Source organism: Balaenoptera musculus, chromosome 20 (assembly GCF_009873245.2).
Source record: "Balaenoptera musculus isolate JJ_BM4_2016_0621 chromosome 20, mBalMus1.pri.v3, whole genome shotgun sequence".
Classification (NCBI taxonomy): Eukaryota; Metazoa; Chordata; class Mammalia; order Artiodactyla; family Balaenopteridae; genus Balaenoptera; species Balaenoptera musculus.
In genome coordinates, this window is record NC_045804.1 from 11,678,379 (window position 1) to 11,702,732 (window position 24,354).

Below are 24,354 nucleotides of genomic sequence, written 5' to 3' on the forward strand. Positions count from 1 at the left end.
GTCAGGGTGGTGGCAGCCTGGCCTTGTCCCCTGGGCTGCCCGCTTGTATTTGTCTTGGTGGTTCCTTTTCAGCCAAGGACGGGGACCAGGCACCTTCTGTCCCCTGTTGTCCTTGGCCAATTCCCTGACTCATAGACCGCCCCCTGGGGTCGGGATGGGGTAGAAGTGGGGTGAGGGCCAGGAGAGGATGAGTGAGACTCGCATCCTATCCTGCTGGGGCTGCTCAGCCTCAGCTCAGCCCTCGGTGTATGGTTGGTTGACCATGGACCATGCTGCCCCCAGGCAGCCGTGGTGGGGGTGGGGCCTTCTTGTCCCCAGGTGCCGCCCCTCCCTGCCCGCCATACCCAACAGCACTGTCAGGCCCGAGGTCAGGCTGCCATTCGGAGCCTGAGTGAGTGGAAAGTAACTTCCAGGGACTCTGGGCCCCCCCCGCCAGGCCTTCCCCTGTGCCCTGGTGCTGGTGTCCGTGGCCCTTCCGGCATGCGTGGTGCTCAGTAAATGTTTATCACTTTGCATTAGGGGATTCGTGCATCAGGAGCTCTGGCGTCTGCCCCTGCTCCTGCACCTCCCCGCTCCGTCCTCCCCCTCCCGGCTCGTGGACAAGCATGGTCCTGGAGGCAGACCTGTGTGGACCGGCTCTGATCCCTGTGGCCCACCCGGTCACAGCCCGGTCACTTAGCTTCCTGGAGCCGCGTGTCCACGGGGGCGTAGCAGCACCCCAGGGCTGCAGGGAGAGAGAATGGAGACTGAGGCTCACACATACGGCCACACGTGTACCCACTCAACACCCTCGCGCAACACAGCCACACACGCTCACACCCACACCCGACCCCCTGTGTCCATGCACGTACTCACCCCCACGCGCACCCTGTGCACCCACACGCACACACGTGTACACTCTGGCACACACATGCCCTCCCCCACTCACACCCACACAGACACCACCCACTCGCTCACGCTCACACGGCGTGGCACTGGCCCTGACCTCGAGCATCCTTCGAAGCCTCAGGCTGGGCCTGGGCGTCTTCCTCTCTCTGCAGTAGCCGTGAGCAGCTTGGTGCCTTAGGTGCCAGCCTGGGCCCCCCAGGGGTCTGTGCTTCCTCATGTGGTGCCTGGGAAGGGGTCTTCGCACTGGCGGCACAGGCGGCAGGCTGGACACTCAGCCCAGGGCCCAGCGAACCACAGCTATGTGTGGTCTGACCCCATCCTGAGGGGACCCACCAGCATGCCTGTGTCTCCCTTTTTCTTTTTTGTTTTTGGCCACACCCCATGACTTGCAGGATCTTAGTTCCCCAATCAGGGATCGAACCTGCACCCTCAGCAGTGAAAGCACGGTGTCCTAACCATTGGGCTGCCAGGGAACTCCCCCCACCTTGTCTCCTGACAGGAACATGCGGTTGGCTTTGCAGGGCCTACCCCCTGGCACGCTGTGGCTCCTCCCAGCTGCCCGGTGACCCCTGGGGCTCCTTCGGAAGCACTCTTGTCCCCTCCTCCTCCCTCGACAGAAATCTGTGCATCCGACGCGAAGCCAGGCCTTTGGGCACTCAGCCCAGCAGCGCACTGACAGTGAGAACTCAGAACTCAGACGGGGGTGGGGCACCCGCTGGCTGGAGAGGCCGCCCTCGCGTGAACTCCAACAACAGAGAGTGACCCTGGGAGGCAGGGCCCGGGACCTGCCAGCGGAGGCCAGCACTGCGGCCATTTAACAGCCCACTGACCTTGGGCAGCCTGCCCCAAGGACTGGAGATATGTCCCTAAGGCTCCTGCCTGTGGTGATCACCGTGCTCTGTGGTCATCAGGGCTACGACAGCACCAGCAGGTGATGGAACGGCCCGATGACCAGGAGGAGCTGGCCGTCCCCCGAACCCAGCTGTGCTTCTGGGAGGGAAAGCGACCCCAGGGGATCATGTGTGTGCTGTCATTGTGATCTTGGAGGGTGGGCAGCGTCATCCCATTAGGGCAGGGGCCACAGGAACTGTTCTGCTTTCTGGCTGGCCTCATGGGGACCAGAGGTGCTCATTGTGGCTGCCTCCAAAAGGATCCTCTGGGTCACGTGACCCCTGCGTGGCCTGGATGTGAGCAGGGGAGGGACGTCCTGGTGTAGGCAGCACCTCGGGACAGGGTTAGTCAGCAGGTGACTGCCCCCGAGGGCAGGGACGGGCCCTCCTCCATGTGGCCACAGCGCGTGGTTAGTGCCTGCCGCCAGAGATGGCTGCTGAACAAATACTTGTCGATGAAATGAATGGAGCTCGCACTGCCCGTTCCAGACCCACCCTCTGCAGGGGAGGAAATGAGCCATTTGTGCAAGGAGGTCCTTCACGCTGACCCCGTGGGTGTGGGCAGTGGCCCTGAGGGTCTTTGGAGGCAGGTGCCGTGCGTGCCCCAGCTCGGAGCTTCTGTTCCACAGCGTTGATTTGGGGTGGGTGTTGGGACTGTGCTGACCATGCCGTGTCTTGGGCCGCGGGGTCCCTCCCTCCACGGCCACCCTCCTTCCACGCCATGTCCCGGGACGCACAGGGGCTGCATGTTGCGGCTACCTCTGCCTGGGCCCGAGGTAGGTGGGCCGGTGGTGGTTGGCGCCTGTGAGAGGAGACGCATGTGCTCACAGGGTCGCACGCAGGGTTGAAACCTGCAAACGCAGGGTCTCCGGTCTTCTCACCTCTGCCGTGAATCTCAGATCCAGTGCAGATGCCTGAGGCCCCCAAACCCCCAGAGACACCAAGCGACTGTGTATCCTTGTCATTCTAGAATTTCCCATCTCCTCTTGGTGGCATCACCTGGAGAGGCACCCCTCCCCCTGCCCCCAGCACACCCCTGCCTGCCGGTCTCCAGACCACAGCAACCCCAGTGCCTGGCCCACCGGTGCCCGCTCCCCAGCTGTGGAGGGAGTGACAAGACAGTGATTCTGAGTAGCTCACTTTCCTCCTGCTTTTCTCTCTTGCCATCTGCCTCCCAGGGGACGTTCTCTTCCAGATGGCCGAAGTCCACAGGCAGATTCAAAATCAATTGGAAGAAATGGTGAGTCCCAGCCTCCCAGTGCAGCCCCTGGGGAGGGAGGGGCAGATGCAGGTGAGCAGGTGCTGTCAGAGGCGAGGGGAAGAGCCGGGCATGTGCTCTGGCCATGCATCCACTAGGGAAGTATGTGCCTTCCTATGGTCATACCCAGAGAGGTGGGGGTGCCCCCAGGGCCCGAGAGAGAAGTCACACACCAGGGATGTGACCACCATGGGGGCTGAGGATATACAGATGGACCTGGAAGAAAAGGACACGGGCAAGATGGGGTGTTATGCTCAGCTGGCCGTGGGGCCAGGTGGGGACACCTCTAGTGGTGGCCTGGGGAAGCACAGGTGCACCGAGCCTATAGGTCCTGCCAGGACCCAGCAGGTCCACGGCTCGTGTCAGCTTGTGCCTGTACTACCCGCCAGCACGGGAGAGCAGGGACAGTGGGACGGCGGTCTCTGTCTCCCCGAGGGAAGCAGAGCCTCCGTGCCTGTCGAAGGCCGCGCTTCAGTTCAGTGCTCGCTCCCGGGGCCGCCTGGCTCCGCGGGGCCCACCTGTCCCTGCGGGGCCCACCTGTCGCTGCGGGGCCCACCTGTCCCTGCGGGGTCATCGGCTCATGGATCAGACAAGCTCCTCTCTCCCATTGGGGTGCCCAGCGTACCGGGTGCCATGGTCGTGGTGACCGCCCCCCCCTCTCCCGGGGCGGCCACACGTCGGAGCTGACGGCTGTTTTCTCTCCATGTCCAGCTGAAGTCTTTTCACAATGAGCTGCTAACGCAGCTGGAACAGAAGGTGGAGCTGGACTCCAGGTACCTGAGCGTAAGTAGCGCCCGCCCTGTACCTGCTGGTCGCCCTGAGCTGCTTGGCCTCTGCTGTGTGTGAATCCTTCCCTCCGTCTGAACGGTTTTCATCTTCCTGTGAGCTCTCCATCCTGTGGGTTTCCTGCAGCTCCTCTGACATTCATGCCCATTTGAGACTAAATGTGACCCCGTGAGTGGACTCTCGTGTCTGATGCCCCATGTGCCAGGTTCCGCTACCCCCGCCTCTCGGCCGCTTTTTGTAAAAACGATGTGAGGCAGCCGCCCTGTGGAACCTGTGTGAACTCCTCTGACCCGCTGTCGTTTCCTCGAGTTCTTCATGCCCCGACCCTGCCCTGTTGCCTCTCCCAGGTTGACAAGAAGGGCGAGGGGCTGGGCTCTGTCGGTGTTCATTACATGATTTGATCTGAGGTGCTTCCGGCCCTGGGGTGGGAGAGAGGGAGGCTCGGCTGGTTTTCCCAGCCCTGATCTTTACCTCCAGGGTGGGCAGAGCTGAGGCCTCAGGTTTGCAGCTGCGCAATTCCTGCCGTCCACGGGGTCGGGGCCGCTGTGGCCCAGTTGAGAGCGGGAGGGGCGCACCAGCTCATTGCCCGTGGTTTTGTTGTTTGAATCTCAGGCTGCGCTGAAGAAATACCAGACGGAGCAAAGGAGCAAAGGTGATGCGCTGGACAAGTGCCAGGCCGAGCTGAAGAAACTCCGCAAGAAGAGCCAAGGCAGCAAAAACCCCCAGAAGTACTCGGACAAGGAGCTGCAGGTGGGACTTGGCCGCCGCGTGCTGGGGGCTCAGCCTGGGGACACACAGGAGCACTGGGGCCCCGGTTATGGTTTTGGGACTTCTCGGGCCTTTTAGTGAGCGGTGAAGGGCAGGCGCTCTTGTCTGTCCCCAGCACTCACCCTTCTTGGTCTCGGGGGGCGAGGCTGATCCCTCCTGATGAAACTGGGCAGAGCCAGGCTCCGCTCTCCTGGGGGATTTTGGGTGGTGGGTGCCCGGCGTCCCGGAGCCAGCAGGACAGCAGTCCCATCCTGTAGCCTCGGTGGGTGCCAGAGGGCTCTCCACCGAAGGAGCAGAACCCAGAGGGAAACTTCCTGCCTGTTCCTCTGGATTCCTACCTCGGTGAGAGATCCCAGACTGTTACTCTGATGGACTTGTGAATGCCTGCTCCCAGCACAGACCCAGACACCCCGGGGCAGGTAGATGCTGGCTGGTCCAGCATCTCAGTGACCCTGCAGTGTGAGGCAGATGGCATTGCAGGGCACGGGAGGGGCAGCCCTGGTTGTAGACGTCACGTGCTGGGGTGAGGGACAAGGATTTAGGACAGCATGGCCTGTGACGGGCATGGCCCTGATACACCTGATTCACCAGAACCCTGCAGCCAGTTGACACAGATCAGGCCCAGACGCTGCTCTCCAAGGTCGCACGTCTCAGATAAGGAGGAGGAACAGGATAGCCCCCAGTGGTCAGCAGTGGAAGCTTCCCCTGGGCACAGGCATGGGGGTGACCCCTGGGGTGAACCCCTCACCTCCTGAAGCCCCACCCTTCCTGCCAGTAATCTGGGCAGTGAGCCTGGGGGCACTGCCTGGGGCCCTCTGTGCATGGTGCACGCACATGCCCCATGGTGCCCACACCGCTGCGCGCAAGCACCTCTGGAGCACGCCAGGGCCAAGAGGCCAGTCCTGCCCACTTGAGTACGGCATAGACTAGCAGGCCCCCTGCTCCCCCGGGGCGGCCCGGCCTCCACGCCCCTCTGTGCCTGGGGCACCGTAGTGGAGAGGATGGGTGGCGCAGCGGCAGCTGAGAACCGCAGCCCGCCGTGTGGGAGGCAGCCGCCAGTCTCCTGCAGCCCCTTACTCAGGTGTGTTCCTCACGTACTCGCAGTAACTCAGCTCCCGCCTCTCTGTAGCCTCCCTTCCCCAAGTCAGACGCGTTTCCCCACATCCACAGTCTCATGACCATCGTCTCAAAGACCGTCTGTAACCCGTCACCACCTCGAGGCCTCCCCGCCCCGCGGCGAGAGCACTGCTGCAGGAAACCCTCCCGAGTCACCCCCGCCCAGGATGTGCTCCTGGGAGCGGGTCATGAGGTCGGGGCTGGAAAGACACCTGCACTGGTGTGTGTCCGTTTTTCTGTTCTGTCCCATCCTTGACGTGTTTTGCCATTTTGTTTCCTGAAAACCTTGACCCGCTGCCTGGGAGGGCAGTGGCCTCCTCAGCGCCCTATCTGAGGGAACCCTGGGGACTGGTTTGGAGGCCTGGTGACAGGGACAGGAGGCTGGCTTTCCAGGGGTTCAGCCTGTGCAGCCCCCGCCCCTTAAGGTGCTTTTTTTTTTTTGGTGACAGTTTCATCGAGAGGTAATTCACATACCATGTAACTCACCCGTTTGATTTTGAGTACATTCATAGCGTTGTGTAACTGTCACCACAGTCCATTTTAGGATGTTTTCACGGCCCCAAAAAGAAAGCCCGTCTTCACTAGTCCCTCCCCGCCCCCCAGCGGCATGACCGGGATCATACGACATGTGACCTTTTGCGTCTGGCTTCTTGCCCTCAGCGTGATGTTTCTGAGGTTCGTCCACGTTGTGTGTGTCAGTGCTTCGTTCCTTTTTATCATCATGTACCCATGCTTCATTCCCCTTTACGGCCATGGACTCGGAGGCTCCATCCTGTGCCCGAGGCCCTCTCCCTGGACGAGCTGGTGCTGCTATGACCAGCTTGCTGAGAGCCGTCAGAAGGGACTGTGTCCCGGCCGGTGCGTCCTGCGGCTGGGAGAGGACAGGCCGGGCAGAGGTCAGTGCGTGTGGGCTGGCGTCATCCATGGTGTTCACTCCTACATGACTCGGAGCCCCATGGGCCTGGGTCGTCGTGACTCTGCTGCCTCTGGTTCCCAGTGGCCCACTCTCCTTGCCCCAAAGCCCCCGCCACCCACTGCAAGACCTCTCTCTTCGGGAGAGCCCTGACTGCTCCACTCTGGAGTCTGGGCCTGCAGGGCCGAGAGGGTGGGATCTGCTCCCCCAGCCACGCAGGGCCAGGGGGACACAGCACGGGCTCTGCAAACCTTAGTCTTTCCATACGGGCAGTTGGGTGGTGGTTCTCTCCTTGCAGGGGGCCTCCCAGCAGTTGTCCAGCTTGGTGAGGCCGGCCATGTCCACCCTGGCCTCCTGGGACCTGGGAGACATCCAGTGCTGACCTTTCTTCCCGTGTCCAAGGGTCACCCCACAACTGAGGCTCCCCTCTGCCCTGTCTCCTCAGCACAGCCCTGCTGCCCCCGGTGAGGCCCAGTCCCCTCCCGGTATCTGCCCTGAGGCTCTCGCTCAGGGGCCTCCTCTTCGCCCCCCTGTGGCCTGTCCCCGCCTGGGCACAGCCATGAGGCCCTGGCCGTTGGGTTTGGGTTTGGATCCCAGCTGTGCCCCGTGTGCACTGGCCGTGTGATCACGGCGAGTTCCATGTCCTCTCTTGGTTTCCCCGCTTGTGAGGGGTGTACCTCGGCCTTCCTCCCATCTCAGAGCAGGAAGGGCCCTGGGGCCTGAACAAAGCGAGGTCACCCCTTCCCGTTCTGTGCACTTCCTCGGTTTCCCTTCTCTGTCCCACCCCCTCCCTCGTCTTTCCCAAACCCATCCCACCCCCCTTCTCTACCTGTCCCTTAGCCTCCTGAGGGTGCTACTGCAGTGATCCTCCTCCAGTAATCGAGTTCCTCCCAGGGAGGGCTGGGGGCTGTGTTCCACGCTGTCCCGCTTGCCGTCCAGCCCAGGCTGCTGACGCAGTGACAGGTGGCATGTGATGTTACTCCGGTTGTGGTTGTCTTTCCAAGGGTGGGAAGCAGAGCGACAGTCCAACCGGTGTGTTTTTTGTTCCCTGGTGGCGCTGAACCTGAGAGGCCAGGCTGGGGCATCCTCAGTCCCTCACCCCGCGTCTGTGCTGGAGGGGGTGGGTGCTCCGTGTGCTCTGAGACGGTGGAAGGCACGCTGGCCGCCTGGCCCATGGATGGTTCTGGCCTACCTGGTGACCTTGTGGAGGTGCCCAGCCCACCTGGGCATGTGAGGGTCCTTTGGCACCTGGGTCTGTTCCTTCTGGTTCTTGGAACCTTTGCAGACCTGGCCAGGAGCCAGGGCCTGATGTCTGCTTTGAGGCGTGGCTGCTGGGGGCTGGGAGGGCCCTAGGCACCTTTTGGTTTGACAGCCCCTCCCCTCCCCTCCCCAGTTTCCCCTGGAGGAAATGCCTGGGCAGGGCAGGTGTGCTGAGCCGGCCCTGCCCCTCGCCTTGGCTGAGGTCCTGCTAGTCACAAGAAGTTCTTTAAGACACTTTTTTTTTTTTTAAGTACTTTTTTTTTTTTTTTTTAATTTATTTTTGGCTGTGTTGGGTCTTCGTTGCTGCACCCAGGCTTTCTCTAGTTGCGGCGAGCGGGGGCTACTCTTCGTTGTGGTGCGTGGGCTTCTCGTTGCGGTGGCTTCTCTTGTTGCGGAGCATGGGCTCTAGGTGCGCAGGCTTCAGTAGTTGTGGCACGTGGGCTCAGTAGTTGTGGCTTGCGGGCTCTAGAGCTCAGGCTCAGTAGTTGTGGCGCACGGGCTTAGTTGCTACATGGCATGTGGGATCTTCCCAGGCCAGGGATCGAACACACGTCCCCTGCATTGGCAGGAGGATTCTTAACCACTGCGCCACCAGGGGAGCCCAAGACACTCTTTTCCTGAGGAAGAGCAAGACTCTGTTCTCCCTGTCTCCATTTCTTAGAATGGCCGACACCCCAGCTCTCACACAGTCCACTCCGGTAGCGGATCAGCCGTGGGGGCAGCTCTGTCCGTCCAGACTGTAGTTCACGGCCCTGCCCTGGAGAGCTTGGCCTCGCCTGGACCCACAGGACATCCTGGCCACTAGACCTGCTTACTCCAAGCAGATGTGTTTGCACGCTGTCACCAAGTGGGGGCAGGATTCCAGACTGTTTGGGGCCCTGGGGAGGTGGGGAAGGACCCCAGGCACCCGTGGTCCCCCCCCTGCTCTCCTGAAGCCCCCTCTGTATCCCCAGGGTCTCCACTCCGGGGACCTTCACTGGGGCCTGGGTCACATGTAGCCCAGTGGGCAGTATGTGTAGGTGGGCGTGGGCCTGGGCCCCACAGCTGGCACAGGGACCCCACCTGGGCATCCCCGAGCCACAGAAGCCCCTGGGCTGACGTGAACTGCGGCGCCTCTTGGCAGAGGAGGTGGGACCCCCAGACCGACGGAGCCCATGCAGCTCTGTTTTCTAGGTATGGATACGCTGGCCAGGGCTCCCACGGGTGGATGCAGGTGTGGGCTGACTCAGTGGTCCCGAGATGGGTGGACTTCCTTGGGTCAATCCCTGGGGTCACCTGTGAGCCTTCTGGAGCCCCTGGTCCATGTGTTTTCCCTCCGCGACTGGAGCTCAGCGTGGGCAGGATGCTCTCCAGGGAGGGCAGAGAGGCCCCCGCGCACCCGCCAGGCAGGGGTTGACCCTTGGAGCACCTACACACCTCCCCCAAGGCACCTCAGCTCCTGAGCGGGGCGGAGGCTTGTCCCCCGTGAGCGTGTCTGTCTGTCAGTCCATCTGTGATGGGCTCCCCGTTAGTGGGACTGGGCCAGTTTCATGAACTGCTGATAATTGAGACTGTGTTTTGGGATTTCCAGGGAGAGAATTGATTTTAATTATAGGTCAGGGAACAGGCACTTAGAGGCATTTGGGGCGCAAACTAGGACAGAGGGTTTTTTCTAGAAGTAGGGAGCACACCAAGTACTGCCCACACGGCTGAGGTCACGCCCTGCACCTCTGGCCATGGCCGTGCTCGCCGGACCAGGTGCTGACAGAAGCGCCCATCTGTGTGGAGGCGGCTACAGGGGACAGTCAGTGGAGGGCGTACCGTGTGTCTGACGGGGCGTGGTCACAGGCCTCGTCTGGCGCCCTGTCTCTGTCCCCCTCCCCAGGCGTGCGGGTGCATGGTTGTACTTTAGCCTGACTGTCAGATTCTCAAAGCTTCAGGGTGATTCTGATGGACAGCCGGCCCCTGGCCGGTTGGCGGTCTCCAGGGCTTCGGACGAAGGGTCCGGGCTGGGGTGGGACTGGTGCCGAGAGCCATCCCGGGTGAAGCACTTTGGGAAGCAGTGCTGGGTGGAGTTGGTCAGGCTCTGGGTGCACGATCCCCTTATAGATCGGGAGGGACTTGGCCAAGGATTTCTGCTGTTTCTGTTTCCTTTGGCCCCACCCCCAGCCCAGCTCTGATTAGGCAGGAGTCCTCGTCCTCCAAGGGACACCATGACTGTTAGAAAACCCAGCAGTCGTCCGTGCCTTTGGGATTCGCGTTGGTGTGTGGCCGGCCGGTGGGGGCCACGGGGAGGCAGTGTGTCCTTCCCACCCCTTGTGTAGGTTCTGAGCTCTGAGGGAGGGGCCGGCAAGACCGCAGCAGAGGCGAGAGCCCAGGAAGAGAAGGCTGGAGGCAGATGGATGGGCGTGGGTGTGGGGCGGGGTCACCCCCAGTGTGGGCCAAACCTTCTGCCCGAACGCAGAGGGCCAGGGCCCTGGACGGTCCCTGCCGGCCCAGTGCCAGGCTCTCAGCAGCCCAGCACTTGGAGCTGCTGACACAGGCAGGCTCCTGCCGTTGGGAGGGCAGAGGGCCCACCCACCCAGCTGGGGTTGAGGTTGCCAGGGGCCCCCTCCTCTGCTCTGATCCATCTTCCCCGTTCCCTCTCTGAGCCGCAGAGAGCGGGGCCTCGAGTGTTCTGGGTGTGGGGTGTGGGCTGTTGCCGGGGCCTGTGCTGACTGAAGCAGGCGGTTCCTGCAGTTTGCTCCCCCTCACTGGGCTCCCTTGTTCCGGGAGGCGCCTCCAGATTGCCGTCTGAGAAAGGGGAGAGATTTGTTCTATTTCAAGGGATGTGTAATTAACAAAGCAAAAACAAAATAACCATAATTTAGATCTTCAAAAAAGATAATGGCAGAGACTGCTCCTGTTAACACGTGGAGTTTGATGGCAGTGGTTTAAGCCCCTTATGCGTCTGCTGTTCTCATTTTAAAAAGCTCTTCAGTGTGAAAGGCGGTCTGTGGACAAGGCACCGCATCCCAGCAGTGGGACATCTTCTTTCCTTGGAGTATAAGCAGTTAGGGGTCCTCCTGGAAAAAAACAACTGAGAAGCCAGAAGCTACTGCGCCCTCTTAGGGCTTCTGTGTCCACAGATGGTATCAGGATTCTCAGTCCTCTGGGGGACTCTGTCCCTTCCCCTGGTCCCCCCCAAACCTACCCCCAATTCCCCAGATCAAGCCGCACAATTCCTCCTCCAGACTGGGCTGCCTACTTGGATAGCACCGTGGGAAATCTGGAGCATCTTATGCTGTCAGAGCTGGGAGGGCTTTCGGGGCAGCACCAGGCACACCACACCTGTCTTTTCGCACTGAGAGGTGGGCATGTAAAAAAGTAAGAAGAAATAGGTGAAGTGTTTTATTTAGTGGCACATGTCTAGAGTGTTATTTAGACACGCAATCATTATAACAAATACTAGTGAGGTATTTTGCGTTCCTGTTTTTCTGCTGAGTCTTTGAGGTTGGATATGAATTTTGTACCTGCAGAACCTCCAAGATCATGTGAGGCAGGGGCTGCCATGTCAGGTAGTGACAATCTGGCTCAGCCCCTGAGGAAACTGAGACCCAAAGGGTCCAGAGACTTGGCAGGGACCACCCAGTAAGGTGGGCACAGGAGCCCGGGCTCCATCCTCCTCCAGGTCCCAGGGCAGCAGAGCAGACCTCAGACCTGGATGGAGTGTGGATCCTGGAAGTTTGGCGCACTCCCTGGTGGCCACCCAAGGCCTTGGCTCAGCGTGCTCACAGATTGCTGAGACCCATCCCCTTGGGCCTCAAGCCTTTGTCAGCATGTCCAGCCCACTGGTGTGGACAGAAGTGGCCCCACGTTCTCTCCTGGGGTCTGGGCATGGGGATGCCCATGGGTGCACCCCTCCCAGCACATCCCTTCTGGACACGCCAGCGTGTGAGTGTACTGGGCAGGGCGTGGGCAGTGGGATCTGTTTGGTCACAGACCACCCCCACCCCCCCACCCCCCACCAATCTAGTGATGGCTGTGGGCCCTTTCTCAGGAAATTGGGAAGCCCGGGGCCCATGGGTCCCTGATGCCTGCAAGAGGCACTGCACTTTCTGCCTAAGGATGTGCCCACAGCACATTCCCCGCAGAGCTGCCTGCTAGCTGTTGCGTCTGCTGGACCGTGGGCAGGAGGGCGCAGTTGCCCTCTTGTTCAGCCCCGGCCCCAAGCCTTGCTCTGAGCTCTTGTGCTTAAATGAGATTTTTAAGGGTCCTCCAACAATCCACTGAACCGCTGCCACAGCCCTCACCAAGCTTCACCCACTGACCCAGGCTGGCCTCCCTATTCTTGGCCTGGGTGCCGAGTGCGTCAGACCAGGGAGTGGGCACAGGCCTGGTCAGCAGGCTCCAGGGAAGCCACCGGCTGCCCCCAGAAGCTGCCCAGTGACTGAATGCAGCTTGGGGGCGTCCGATTCTGGCTGTACCTTCCTGTACATCACCGCTAAGCGAGTTCCCTCCTTGTCTCCTTGGAGTAATGGTTACCAGTGGTGACAGCTGAGGCCCAAGGATTCCGCTGTCATTCACCAGCTGCAGCGGTTAGGGGCAGCGTTGGTGTTTTGAGAAACGTGGGAAAGCCACGATGGCCTATCCGGTGAGGGAAACCAAAGCCTCGGGTGTTTTCTAGAACGCCCCTCCCCCACTCTGAGTCACCGGCTCGCTCCACAGAGGAGAGGAGACATGTGTTCTGATCACTTTTGTCTTCTCGGATTACAGGGCTGTTCAGCCCAGGGTGACTAAGTGGGAGCGTTCTGTGGGTCTTAAATGCTTTCAGCTGGGTGTTTCTATAGTGCGGTCTCCATAGCACCCGCTAAGCAAGGAGCAGGGGAAGGTGGGGGCAGGGAGGATGCAGGACGCCAGGAGCCTGGCTGCGGTGCCTGCCTGTGGCAGGGACCCGCTTGGGCCGTTTTCTGGGACCTGTTGCTAAGTCATCAGAGCTGTAGGGTCAGGCACGTTCTGTCCTCTGCACGTCTAGAGAGCGCGGACACTCCTGCACATTTGGGGGGTGTTCCTGCCGACAGTGGCCAGCGTGGCCTGGAGGCTGCAGCGGGGGGCGGGGCGGGGGTGTGTGTCCTCCTCTTCCGCCCGTTCGAGGGCAAAGCTCCTCACTTGGCCTGGATTTCTAGAATCTGCCCGTGAAGTGGTGGCCTCTCTCCCCAAGAGGCGGCGTCCTGGGAAAGGAGGTCAGGAGGGCCTGCCGTCGTTCCTTGACAGAAGTGGCAGCCAGTGTCCTGGCCGGCTAGCGTTCTGCCGAAGCCAGATGCTTGGTGTGGGGACCGTGGAGGAAGGGTCGGCTCTCCGGGTCCTCGTGGCCCCCGCCTGGGCTGGCCATCCCGGCCGGTATAGCTCAACATCTCTCCTGCCCTATCCCAGGCAACTGTGGTCCCTGGGAAGACACTGGGTGGCTCTCGTAGCCCCAGGTTCCCTGCCTGAGACCTGAGCTGCTCCTGGCCATTCTTGGGATTCGTTTGAATAAATGGAAATCTTAAAAATAAACCACCACTCCCTCCCCCGGCCCGGGAGGCTGCCAGGCAGCTAATGAGGCCAGCGCCCCGCGCCATCTCGTCCCGAGCTGGTTTCTCTCCCCTCCAGGGAGTGGGAGCGTTGAGGTGAAAGATGTTACCGCAGCCTGAAAACCCAGAAACCGTCAGCAGGACGGACGGGGACGCCAGGCCGGCACGAGGAGGACCCGTTCTCAGCAGCAGGCTCAGGGCGGGCGGACCCTGGGGGCCCACGTCCCGGTTTACGCTGCTGTCCTGGGGTAACCGCTGGAAGAGGTGCCTTTCCCTCCCCAAAGTCCCCAATTAGGGGACAGTGGGCGGTCTCCCTTGGGCCTTTCCTGCATGAGGTTCCGCGCTGACCTCTCAGCGCCTCAGCCCCTCTTGCCTGGGCGTGGGGTCTCCACGTGCCTGGCTCACCCTGAGCCCACCCCTTGCCAGCACTGGAGCAGCCCCCAGGGAGGGTGGGAGGTGGTGACCCGGGGAAGGGCTGGCCGGCTGGGGCTTATCCTGGGGTTAAAACACAAACTCCTTCCGGAGCCTCGCAGCGACTTTTTCTGAGGCTGCCCCTTAGGGGGCTCCCAGGACCCCAGCCGAGCCCCTGTGTGCGCCCCTGTATGCAAGGATGAGCAGGCCAGGCCGAGGGAGGCGTCTCTGTTCCGGGCTGGTTGAAGACTGCAAGGCCACGCCGATGTCCCACTATCCCCTGGACGGGGTAGGACAGCCACGGAGCAGAGCGGGCATGGGACCCTCTGGGGGATTTCAGTCTAGCATTGGGTGTTGTTTAGGTGATTGGGGCAGGGGCAGCGGGGGTGTGCATCAGGGTCCCCCTCTCTGAGGGAGCCCAGCCCCTCCAGGCCCTTCTGTCCAGAGGGTGTTCCCGCCCCCAGGCTTCCTGTCCGCATAGGGGCTTCGGGTGTGAGCCACTCCCCCTTGGTGGGCGGCATCTGCAGGGAACCTCCCCACACAGCACAGCCTTGCCCACGGTGGCCTCCACAGGCCCCCAGTAGCACCCCAAATCTGCAGACTTGCTCCCCCACTTCCTGAAGGAGCCACGGTGCAGGGGAGGTTCTGCAGGAGCAGGGACTGGAGGCTCTGGGATGCGCACATGTTTCATAACCCGGAGAAGAGCACTTGGAGAAGAGCACTTGGAGCTGCTCCGGCTGCTGGGGCGGGGCGGGGAGGGGGGGGCGGGGGCGGGGACCGGCGGCAGTGGAGGCAGGGAGCAGGGCTGCCCTGGAGGCCTCTCTCCTCCTGCACAGACTTTCTCAGGCACCCCCACCCCGCGGTGTGGCCGGCCCTGCAGCTGCTCAGGAGGACCAGGGCCGGCTCCTTTAGGGGTGGGGTAGTGGCCTGGCCCATTTTGGCTGCCCTCCCAGGGCGAGGAGAGGGGGTTCAGTGTTGAAGGCGGGGTGATCTGCAGGCGTTGGAGGGGGGAGCAGGGTCCCAGTCCTGGTGGGGGAGCTGGGCAGGCCCTGCCTGGGGTAGTGTGCTCACTCACGCTGACAGAGCTGTGTGCTGGTGAGAGCACTGGGACGGCCCACGCCCGGCAGGCGGGCCCTTGCCCTCCCGCTGAGCGCTGCTGGAGGGGAGGGGAGGTGAGGTGGCAGGAACAGCCTGCACTGCGCCCACCGGCTCCACACCACCCACCCACGCTGAGTCAGAGCTGGTGGAGGAGGCAGGGGAGGCCGCCCCCTCGTGGCCTGGACCTGCCCTTGCCGCCGGAGGATGGGGCTTGATTCGGCAAAGGCTGCTCCCTGGCCGGCCAAAAGAGAGCGATACCAGCTTGGGGAGGGGGAGTCTGTGCCCCCGCGTGGAGCATGGAGGAGAGAGAGGGGAGACAGGAAGAGGGCTGGCAGGGCCTCCCACACCCGGGAAGCCGGGCCCTGCAGACCCACACCCAGACGCGGAGGGGCCTGCAGGCCTCCTGGGACAGCTGCCCCCAGTCTTGCTGGTACTTTGTTACTGAAACTTTCCAACCTGCAGAGAATGTTCTGGTGTGCCCCAGTATCAAGCGCGGTCTCCTGTGTCTGCGTTCTCTGCCCACACCCATGGGATCTGGGTGTGAATTAGTTATTCTCCAACACACAGTGCCAGCTGAACTTTCCTGGTCTACCGAGCATTAGGGTGGCTTTTGTTATGTTTGGAGTCTGGGTCCGAGGGAGGTGACCACCGTCACCAGCCTCACCAAGCAACCTGCCAGCATGGTCCCCACACGTACGGCTGCCGGGGCACCAGGGGGCAGTGGCACAGCAGGGCAGCCCCATGGCCAGGGTGAGTCACACGGCCAAGCCCCACACCGGTGCGCTGGCCAGGAGATGTGCTCCCCCTGCGTGGGGCTGCCCAGAACTGGAGGTGATCGCGTGCTGTCCCGTCGCTGGCTCACCTGCCTCTTGTGTCCCCTTCTCCCACCCCCAGTACATCGACGCCATCGGCAACAAGCAGGGTGAGCTGGAGAGCTACGTGTCTGACGGCTACAAGACTGCTCTCACTGAGGAGAGGCGGAGGTTCTGCTTCCTGGTGGAGAAGCAGTGTGCCGTGGCCAAGAGCTCCGCCGCCTACCACTCCAAGGTGGGTGTTCACTCTGCGTGGGGCCGAGCCCTTGTCGGCAGAAACGACGGCTTCCCCCGGGGGCACCGGGACGCGTCCAGCCTGGAGCTGTCGTGAAGGAACACTGTGCTGAACGTCCCGTGTGTTTCGGATTTCCCCAGGGCGAGAGTTCTGGAAGGAGAGTTACCGGGTTAAAGCTGCAGATGCTTTAAGACTCCCGTTAGAAGTTGCCGGCTATGTTTTTGAGAGCACTTACACTAACAGCCCACTAAGAGGGTCTCCTCCAGGGATCCAGCTCCTTGGGAGGGGCTGCAGTGCCAGGGAACCCCTCCAGAGGCCAGCTTAGGCCCCCGGGGCCAGCAAGACCCAGAGGACACACCTCCCCTGCAGGGACGGGTAGCTTCACTGGGGCTTCTGTTCCTGTAGTCCACAGTTAGGAGCTGGGGTGGGGTCAGAGCTGTCTGCGGGAACATTCCAGAACGTTCTGAGAGTTTAGGTGTGGTTAGGCAGCTCAGCCAACCAGGGAGGCCCTCGTTTGTGTCCTTTTTCCATAAAGGGCTTCTGCGGGTCAGCACCTCATACACATGCTTGATCTGACTCAGCTTCTGGTCCCCAGGCTGGAGCTGCCAAGGAGACAGATGCCCTCCCTCCACGGAGAGGCTCCTGCTTGCCTGGGCCTGCCCAAGGGCCTGCTGCCACCACAGGTGCAAAGCAAGGACAGTGACAGGACTTATGTCCTTTGCAGGGTCGGGGGTCCGGCCACCCCGCTGAGTGGGGCTTTGCCGTCAGGTCCTGTGCCCCCGAGGGCTCACTGGCAGCAGGGCGGTGCTTGCTGCAGCCGCAGTTCTCTAGCAGGGCCACCGCAGCGCCCACGCGGCCCTAGGCAGCACTGTGGCAGGCGTATGCGCCCTCTGGCGGCTGGGCCCTGTGACTGGTCAGGGAGAGCGCAGGCCCATCCGTGCCAGAAGGGCAGGAAAGCCGTCCTTTTCCAGGACGCCACCATCTCCGTCTCCTGGGGGGCCTGATCGTGTGTATGCGAGACACGACAGCTGACTTTCCAGGGAGCTGGACGCCAGCCCCCTGGTAGGTTTAAAAGAGGCACAAGCCCCCCGGGCTGGGGCACCGGGGCATGAAGGCAGGACCACCCCAGCCTATTCCCAGCAGCAGGAGCCCGGCATTTCCCTGTGCCTGGGCTCAGGCCCGACAGCAACAGGGCCATCATCAGGGTGGGAGCCCTGGGCTGCAGCGCCCTGATCCTGGGTTGTCCCTGTTAGTACAGGGTCCCTGCTGACCCGCTTTCTCACCACCGGCCCAGACCCATCAACTATTTCTCTCAACCAGGAGCCAGTTAGTAAATATCTCCAGTTTTGGCTATTGCACAGAGAAGTGGCCACAGATGGGTAAACCAACGGACGTGGCTGTGTTCCAGTCAAACCTTGTTCACAGACAAGCAGCCAGCCCTCGGGCAGTTGTTTGTTGGCCCCTGGTTTAAACTAGCAGGTGGTAGAGGGGGCCACGGCCTGCTCCAAAGGGCTGTTTGTCCAGCAGCCTCCAGTTTCCCCATGTGGACGCCACCTCCCTGCCCCAGACACAGGTCAAAAGAAGTGTGAAGAGAGACTTCCCTGGCAGTCTAGTGGTTAAGACACGGCGCTTCCATTGCAGGGGGCGCGGGTTAGATCCCCGGTCGGGGAACTAAGATCCCGCATGCCACGCAGCACTGCCAAAAAATAGGGGGGAAAAAAAAAAAGTGGGAAGATAAGTGAGGAGAGACAGTGAGGGCTGGACAGACCCTTCCGAGGTCCTGGAGACCATGACTGCCCCAAGCTGGGGGGCAGCTCCACACAAGGGGGGTCTGGGGTCTGCAGTGGAACATGGGTTGTGTCACCTGTTGCAGGTAGGGTAGCCCACTTTGGTCAGAGGGCCAGGAGAGGGGGAGGGCACAGCTGCACCCCAGGCCCTGAGTGTGTCCATGTCGTGGACACAGGGCCCCTGAATGGGCTGCAGGGACCCTCAGGCTGCTGTCTCACTTCTGGCTACACCCCCATCCTGGGGCCCTGGTCAGGCCTGTGGCTTCCTCATCCTTTGTCAGGCCCTGTGCTCTTCTGGCTAGCTGTGTCCTGGGCAGGCCCTGGTGCACACTGGAGGGACAGCTGGGCTTGCGGGCCCCTGGGTGGTGCCCTGATCGTAGCTGGGCTTTGGGCAGCTCTGTCCCTTCCCCACGGTCCCCTCTGTCCCTGCGAGGTTTCCTGGCCCTCAAGTCTGCCCGAGTGGCGCTCTTCCTAGTATCTCAGGGTTTGCCCACAAAGGGCCTTGCTGTTCGGTGGCTGACCACTTGAGCACCTGTCCATTTCATCTCCCTCAGGCCCCTGGGGAGGCCCCGCCCTGATCAGGCCTTGGTTTGATCTCATTCCTGGGGATCCCTCGACTGCACAGCTCACTGCATCGTATCGGCCCCTTTCCCAGGTCGGGGGTCAGGGACTTACAGGTGGCTCATCTGGCTGTAAGGCACCCCACCTGGCGAAGAGCAGCCCTAGCCAGGTGTGCCCCTCCCGGGGTGGGTGTGTCTCTTTAGAAGCCTCCCAGTGCCAGGCGGGAGCCAGGGGGCTGCATCAGTGGGGTCGGCAGCAGGCCCTGGCCTCCCGCAGCCCCGCAGGCAGGCTGCAGGAGCCTGTGGCCGGCCCTCATTCCCACCCTGTTTGGCTTTCTCCGCTTCAGGGCAAGGACCTGCTGGCGCAGAAGCTGCCGCTGTGGCAGCAGGCCTGTGCCGACCCCAACAAGATCCCAGACCGCGCCGTGCAGCTGATGCAGCAGATGGCCAGCAGCAATGGGTCTATACTCCCCAGCGGCCTGTCGGCCTCCAAGTCCAACCTGGTCATCTCAGACCCCATTCCGGGGGCCAAGCCCCTGCCGGTGCCCCCTGAGCTGGCCCCGTTTGTGGGGGTAAGTCCTTGCTCTGTAAAGCTTTATGGGTGTGTGGGGGGATGGCCCCCCTTGGCACCAACGGTTGGCATCCCGTGGCATCTGGGGCGCCCCTGCTGGGGGCAAGGGGTTCTCCACACTGGCCTTACCCGGGCCGGGCCCTCCTGCCACACCGCCCCCATGCCGCCTCTTCCCGACAGCGGCTGTCTGCCCAGGAGAACACGCCTGTCATGAATGGCGTTTCGGGCCCAGACAACGAGGACTACCACCCCTGGGCTGACCGCAAGGCCGCCCAGCCCAAGTCCACGTCTCCTCCGCAGTCTCAGAGCAAGCTGAGCGACTCCTACTCCAACACGCTTCCTGTGCGCAAGAGCGTGGCCCCCAAGAACAGCTACGCCACCAGTAAGAGCTCCGCTGGGGCCCCGGCCCTGCCCCCGCCCGCAGTAGTAACAGCACACCTGAGGGGAGGCTGGGGAGGTCCGGAGGCTCGCAAGTGTGCGTGCCTGTGTGCAGCACCCTGGGGCCCCTTTGAGATTGCCTTCCTGGACCCTTGGGCTTGGCCAGGCTCCCCCATTAAGTGAACATGATAGGGCGGGGTGGTGTGGGGACGCCAGCAGCTCAGCTGGTGACAGGAGCAGGTGAATGACGCTGGGGAGGGCTTCGCTGACCGTGACAGTTTCCCGCCCTGCCGTGTCTGCCGTGGTCGGCACTCTCCCTCCCGCAGCCCCACCGGTGGCCTCGGCCCGTGAGGGTCTCCTGATTAGCAGATGGCAAAGCTGAGTCTCAGGCCCAGAGAACTGCCCCTGCTGATGAGTGGCAGGTCGGAGACTGAATCCACACACACCCCAGCTCCCAGGTCCTTCCAGAGTCTGAGCCAAACAGCCCTGGAGGCCTGGCAGTCGTCCATCAGGATGGACAGTCCACCTCCAGGCCCACCTGGGGCCTCCTAGCATCTCACCATCGGGCAGCTGAGCTGACGGGAGGGTGACCGTGCCCTTACCCGCTCGGGGCAGAGATCCCCCTCACACCTGCCCTGTCTTCCCGGCAGCCGAGAACAAGACCCTGCCCCGCTCGAGCTCCATGGCAGCTGGTCTAGAGCGCAATGGCCGCATGCGGGTGAAGGCCATTTTCTCCCACGCGGCTGGGGACAACAGCACCCTGCTGAGCTTCAAGGAGGGCGACTTCATCACCCTGCTGGTGCCCGAGGCCCGTGACGGTTGGCACTACGGCGAGAGCGAGAAGACCAAGATGTGAGTCCTGTGTGGGCGGTGGGAACGTCGGCCTCATGACCTGGTCCTCAGACGTCCTGACTCTGGGCTCTGGGTCCTCCTTTGAACTGATGATCCAGGTCCCACGCTTCCGTTGGGAGGGACAGATGTAGCCGAGGGCCCCCCACCGTCCCTCACTTGCACATCCCCTGACTTAGCCCATCACCCCACATGTGCGTGTGCCCTCCCGGTCAGAGAGGCCAGCCTTCCACCCCAAAGCCTTTGCGTGCATGTGAGCAGCCCTCGTGCTGGGGTTCTAGAAGTGGCCTTGAGCCGGATGGGCCGCGCCTTCACGGCTTAATTGAACGCCTGTTGCCAAGAGGCTGTGCCAATGCCTGGCTCTTGCTCAGCCAGGGGCCGCGCAGGTCAGGGGCTGTCCCCTCCCACTGCCACCGCCACCACCGTTGTCTGCATGCGTCTGTCCGCGGGGTGAGAGACCCCTGCCCCAGGGCAGAAGCAGCCTGCCTTAGCCGGGGAGGGAGAGGCTGCGCTGAGCCTGGCTCTGGCCTCCTGGCAGCCGCCACCCTTGATGGGGAGCTCTGAGGAGCAGGGGCACCGGCAGGGCACCCGCATCCCCAACACCACGCCTGCCTCCCCCCAGGCAGCCTCTCACGTTGGTGCCGTGGTTCTGTGTGGCCACTTGGGGCTGAGGCCCTGCCCAGCTGGGCCACATGGTAGGAAACCAGTCCTGTTTGTTGAAGAAGTAAGAGCCTTGCCTGGGTCCTGGCACCTTCCCTCACCCCCAGCCTCGCTCCCGTCCGGAGCAGGGCAGTTCCGAGCTGGACGCACACCCCGCGTGGGTGCAGGGGTCTCCTGGTCTCCCTGGAGCACACACACGTGTCCCCTCCTCAGGTGCAGCCAGGCCAGGGAATGGGTGGGACTTGGGCCGGATGGCAGTCGGCCCCCGCGCCGGAACGCAGAGGCCCCGGCACGCTCTGACAGGGTCTGCTCTTCCAGGCGGGGCTGGTTTCCCTTCTCCTATACCCGGGTCCTGGACGGCGACGGCGGTGACAGGTTGCACATGAGGTGAGCATGCTGACAGGGGCAGGTGGCCCGTAGCTCTTGGGAGGGGCTGCACGTTTGAGGCCCTAGGGTGCAGGGGTGCAGAGGTGCTCTGAGGGCGGCGTCTGAGAGCCCCAGGGGTCGCTGCCAGCTGTGGGGGATGGGGTGGGGGCCCCGTGAGCCCCCCAGGTCCCTCTGGCCCTCGGGAGAGCAGGAGACTCGCTGCCGGAGCCAGCGAGGGGCTGAGCGGCTGCCGTAGGGCTCGGCTCCCCTCCCGCCTGCATGCTTCACACCCCGCTCCTAGGCGGGGGCTGGCCCACTGGGGCGGCGTGGCTGCACCCCAGGCCACGGAGAGCAGCCTCTCGTTCCGCCGTCTTTGCGGGGCCCGTGGGGGCCGGGCCGGGCCCGAGCTGACGGCCGTGCGCGCCGTCCCCACAGCCTGCAGCAGGGCAAGAGCAGCAGCACGGGCAACCTCCTGGACAAGGAAGACCTGGCCCTCCCGCCCCCCGACTATGGCACATCCTCCCGGGCCTTCCCCGCCCAGACGGCCGGCACTTTCAAGCAGAGGCCCTACAGCGTGGCCGTGCCCGCCTTCTCCCAGGTGAGCTGGGGGCCTTGGCAGGGGCCGTTGATGGGTGGGCTTGGCCGCAGCCCTGTGTTGGCACCTCCACTGGAAGGCCGTGGGCTCGGGGGTTTGGGCCTGGCATCTGTACCCCTGCTGTGGCCACCTCAGGGAACACGGCCAGACGTCCTCTATAGTCTCAGGGCTCTAGAGAAGGCATGGTGGCCCCTCTGCCTGCCCTTCCCTCGGGCTGGGGTGCTGCCGGCCTTGAGACTGCTCTGGACGCTGCGTCTCGGGTGGAGCCCCTTCCCTGAGAGCCGTGGGGCTCCTGCAATCATGGGTCTGAGTGCAGACGAGTGTCTGCCACTCAGGGCCTGAGACGTGGCCAGAACCTTCTAGTTAGCGTGTTTCTGGGGCCCTCAGGAGGCAGGGCCGGGCACGCGTGGTCAGGCCACCTGGTACCAGGCAACCAGAGGCAGAAGACTGAGGCTCGGGTCCCCGGTGGATCCCCTGATGGATCCCCCAGTGTGCCTGGTGGTCTCGAGGTCAAGGCGGGGCTGGGGTGTGAGTGTGGACGGTGCTGCACAGCTCTGCCGGGGAAGCTCGTGGGGTGGCGGGGGCCCAGGCCTCCAGGACGTTCATCTGCTGTGGCTGCGTGGTAGGCAGGGGCGAGCAGCTCTGTTCCGGTGCCGCTCTCTAGGGCAGGGCCTCCCTCGGCTTGGGGCTTGGGGGGCCCAGGCAGAGGGGAGAGGAAGAGAAGAGAACTCAGATTTCTCTAGACTTTGGGCAGCCAGATAGTTGACCCAGCAGCTGGGGCTCCTGTATTGACAGTGTGATGTCAGAAGTGGGTGAGGGAGAGAAGGGCTCTGGGTACGTGGTGGCCGACTCTCCCTGTCCAGCTGTCCCTGTCCGGCAGCTGTCCTGTCCTCACCCACCCCTCCTTCCTGTGAGGAGGGCTCAGCTGGCATATGCTGTGTGAGGTGTCGAGGGTGGAGGGAGCTGTCTTCAGGGAATTGACGGTTTAGGCAGAGTGAACACGTGATTCGAGACAATTTAAGTGGTGAGAGGGGCAAGGCCGGGGTGGTGTGGCCAGACCCTTGGATGGAACCTTTCGGAGAAGGTGAGGTTGGGACCAATGGCCAGGGCAAGCAGCAGGGAGGGAGAGGCTGATCCCGCCTTGGGAGAGGCGTGGCGCCTCGGTGGCGGGGGTCACAGGGCCAGGCTGCTGAGCAGTGAGACGCCTCAGTCCCTCTCCAGCCTTACCCAGGCCTCAGCTGGCCTGGCCTGGAGGGGTCTGACCACTGCTTGCTCCTCTTGCTTCCTGGTTGCTGGTTTTGGTTTTGATGCTTAGAGGGCTGAGGAGGGTGTCCCCAGTAGCCCTCAGTGGCTTTGGGGCGGCAGCTGCTTCAGGGCCAGGAAGCTGTGACTGGGCGTGGGGCGCTCAGGGGCCGGCACAGGCGTGCATGAGGCAGGCGTGCGGGTGACCTTCGGTGCAGCCGCCCTCCCCACGCCAGCCTCCGCCAGCCTGGCTTCCCTGACCCGGCTCCCCAACGCCCCACAGTCAGTGGTTTCAGCCTCTGAGTTCCCCAGGAAGCCCTCACCTGCCAGGCGTTCCTACCATATGACCTGCAGGGCCTAAGAGCCATAGGGAACATGGGTGGAAGGGCGTCATCAGGTGATCTGTCTTGTGTGTGCCCGGGAGCGTGAGCTCACTGTCGGCTGCTGGCCAGATAAGGAGGCATCCCTGTGAATTTGGGAGGTCACTGCTGAGGAGGGGAGGCGCCCTTCATGTCCTCAGCTGCAGGCAGCACCGCACACCCTGGGGTTAGGAGGGGACCCTGCCCTGTAGATCTGGCCTCACCCCCTGAACCCCAGCCTGACCTGTTTCTTTCTTTCCTCCCCAGGGTTTGGATGATTACGGGGCGCGGGCTGTGAGCAGGTAAGGGGTTTTGAGACTCGTCTTGGGGAGCTGTGGGTTTTGGGGAGCTGTCCCACCGGAGGCTGGAGTTGGGTGGCTCCCCTCCCAGGCCTGCTCTGTTGGGGCCTGGCTGGAGACCATAGTGTCTCCACTCTGAGTCAGTGAGCGGGGCCCAGGGTGCCTGTTCTCCGTCCCTCACCGCGCTGTGCCTTCCGCCAGTCCGCTCTGTAGGGCAGGGCCCTCAGTGCAGGATGCCCTGTCCCCTGGCAGCAGCCCAGGGTCCCCAGATAACGCCAAGTGGGGGAAGCAGCCCCTCCTGGAGCTGCCTTCGTGCTCCCCTTGCGGGCGGGTGGGTGGGTGGGTGGGAGCAAGCCGGGCCTGGCCCTGTGCCCAGGCCGGAGTCAGGGACCCACTGCAGCCACTACTGGGGCTCCCATTCTTTCCTGGTGGGGCCCTCAGGCTGCCCACAGCCGCAGCATGACCCCCTCGCCTGGTGGTTTTGTGGCCCTGCTCTTTGCTGGCGTCCAGACCTGCTTGTCCAGACCTTGGCCAGGAGGGGGGCCCACCCCTGGGCTCGTCTCTCCGGAACCAGACCAGGCTGGTGCAGATGGCTCAGGGCTGCAGTCTCCTGAACCCCTGACCTGGGCTCAGCCCTTGTCGGGCTCTGGGGGTCTCCTGTCACCACTCCCCCAGGGCCGGGTGGCCAGCCGCGTGGCTGGGAGGGCAGCTGCGGGGGAGGT

The 24,354-nt window shown here is 62.9% G+C and overlaps 1 protein-coding gene across 17 annotated transcripts in view; it reads left to right on the forward strand.

Moving 5' to 3' along the window:
* Positions 1-24,354, forward strand: part of BAIAP2 (BAR/IMD domain containing adaptor protein 2) — a 70,925-nt gene that overhangs the window by 38,543 nt on the left and 8,028 nt on the right. For 4 of the 17 annotated variants that reach the window (XR_005017933.1, XM_036837923.1, XM_036837922.1 and 1 more), the window contains exons 4-13: positions 2,957-3,018; positions 3,748-3,819; positions 4,435-4,572; positions 15,814-15,966; positions 18,661-18,885; positions 19,065-19,266; positions 19,913-20,114; positions 21,090-21,158; positions 21,439-21,735; positions 23,601-23,635. Coding sequence is in view for 15 of the 17 variants with exons in the window: in XM_036837923.1 (XP_036693818.1) it covers positions 2,957-3,018; positions 3,748-3,819; positions 4,435-4,572; positions 15,814-15,966; positions 18,661-18,885; positions 19,065-19,266; positions 19,913-20,114; positions 21,090-21,158; positions 21,439-21,735; positions 23,601-23,631 (1,451 nt within the window). In the remaining 2 variants the exon portion in view is untranslated. Of the gene's footprint in view, positions 1-2,956; positions 3,019-3,747; positions 3,820-4,434; positions 4,573-6,307; positions 6,603-15,813; positions 15,967-18,660; positions 18,886-19,064; positions 19,267-19,912; positions 20,115-21,089; positions 21,159-21,438; positions 21,736-23,600; positions 23,636-24,354 lie in introns of those variants that run through there. The other 13 variants (XM_036837927.1, XM_036837925.1, XM_036837926.1 and 10 more) reach the window with 6 other exon arrangements.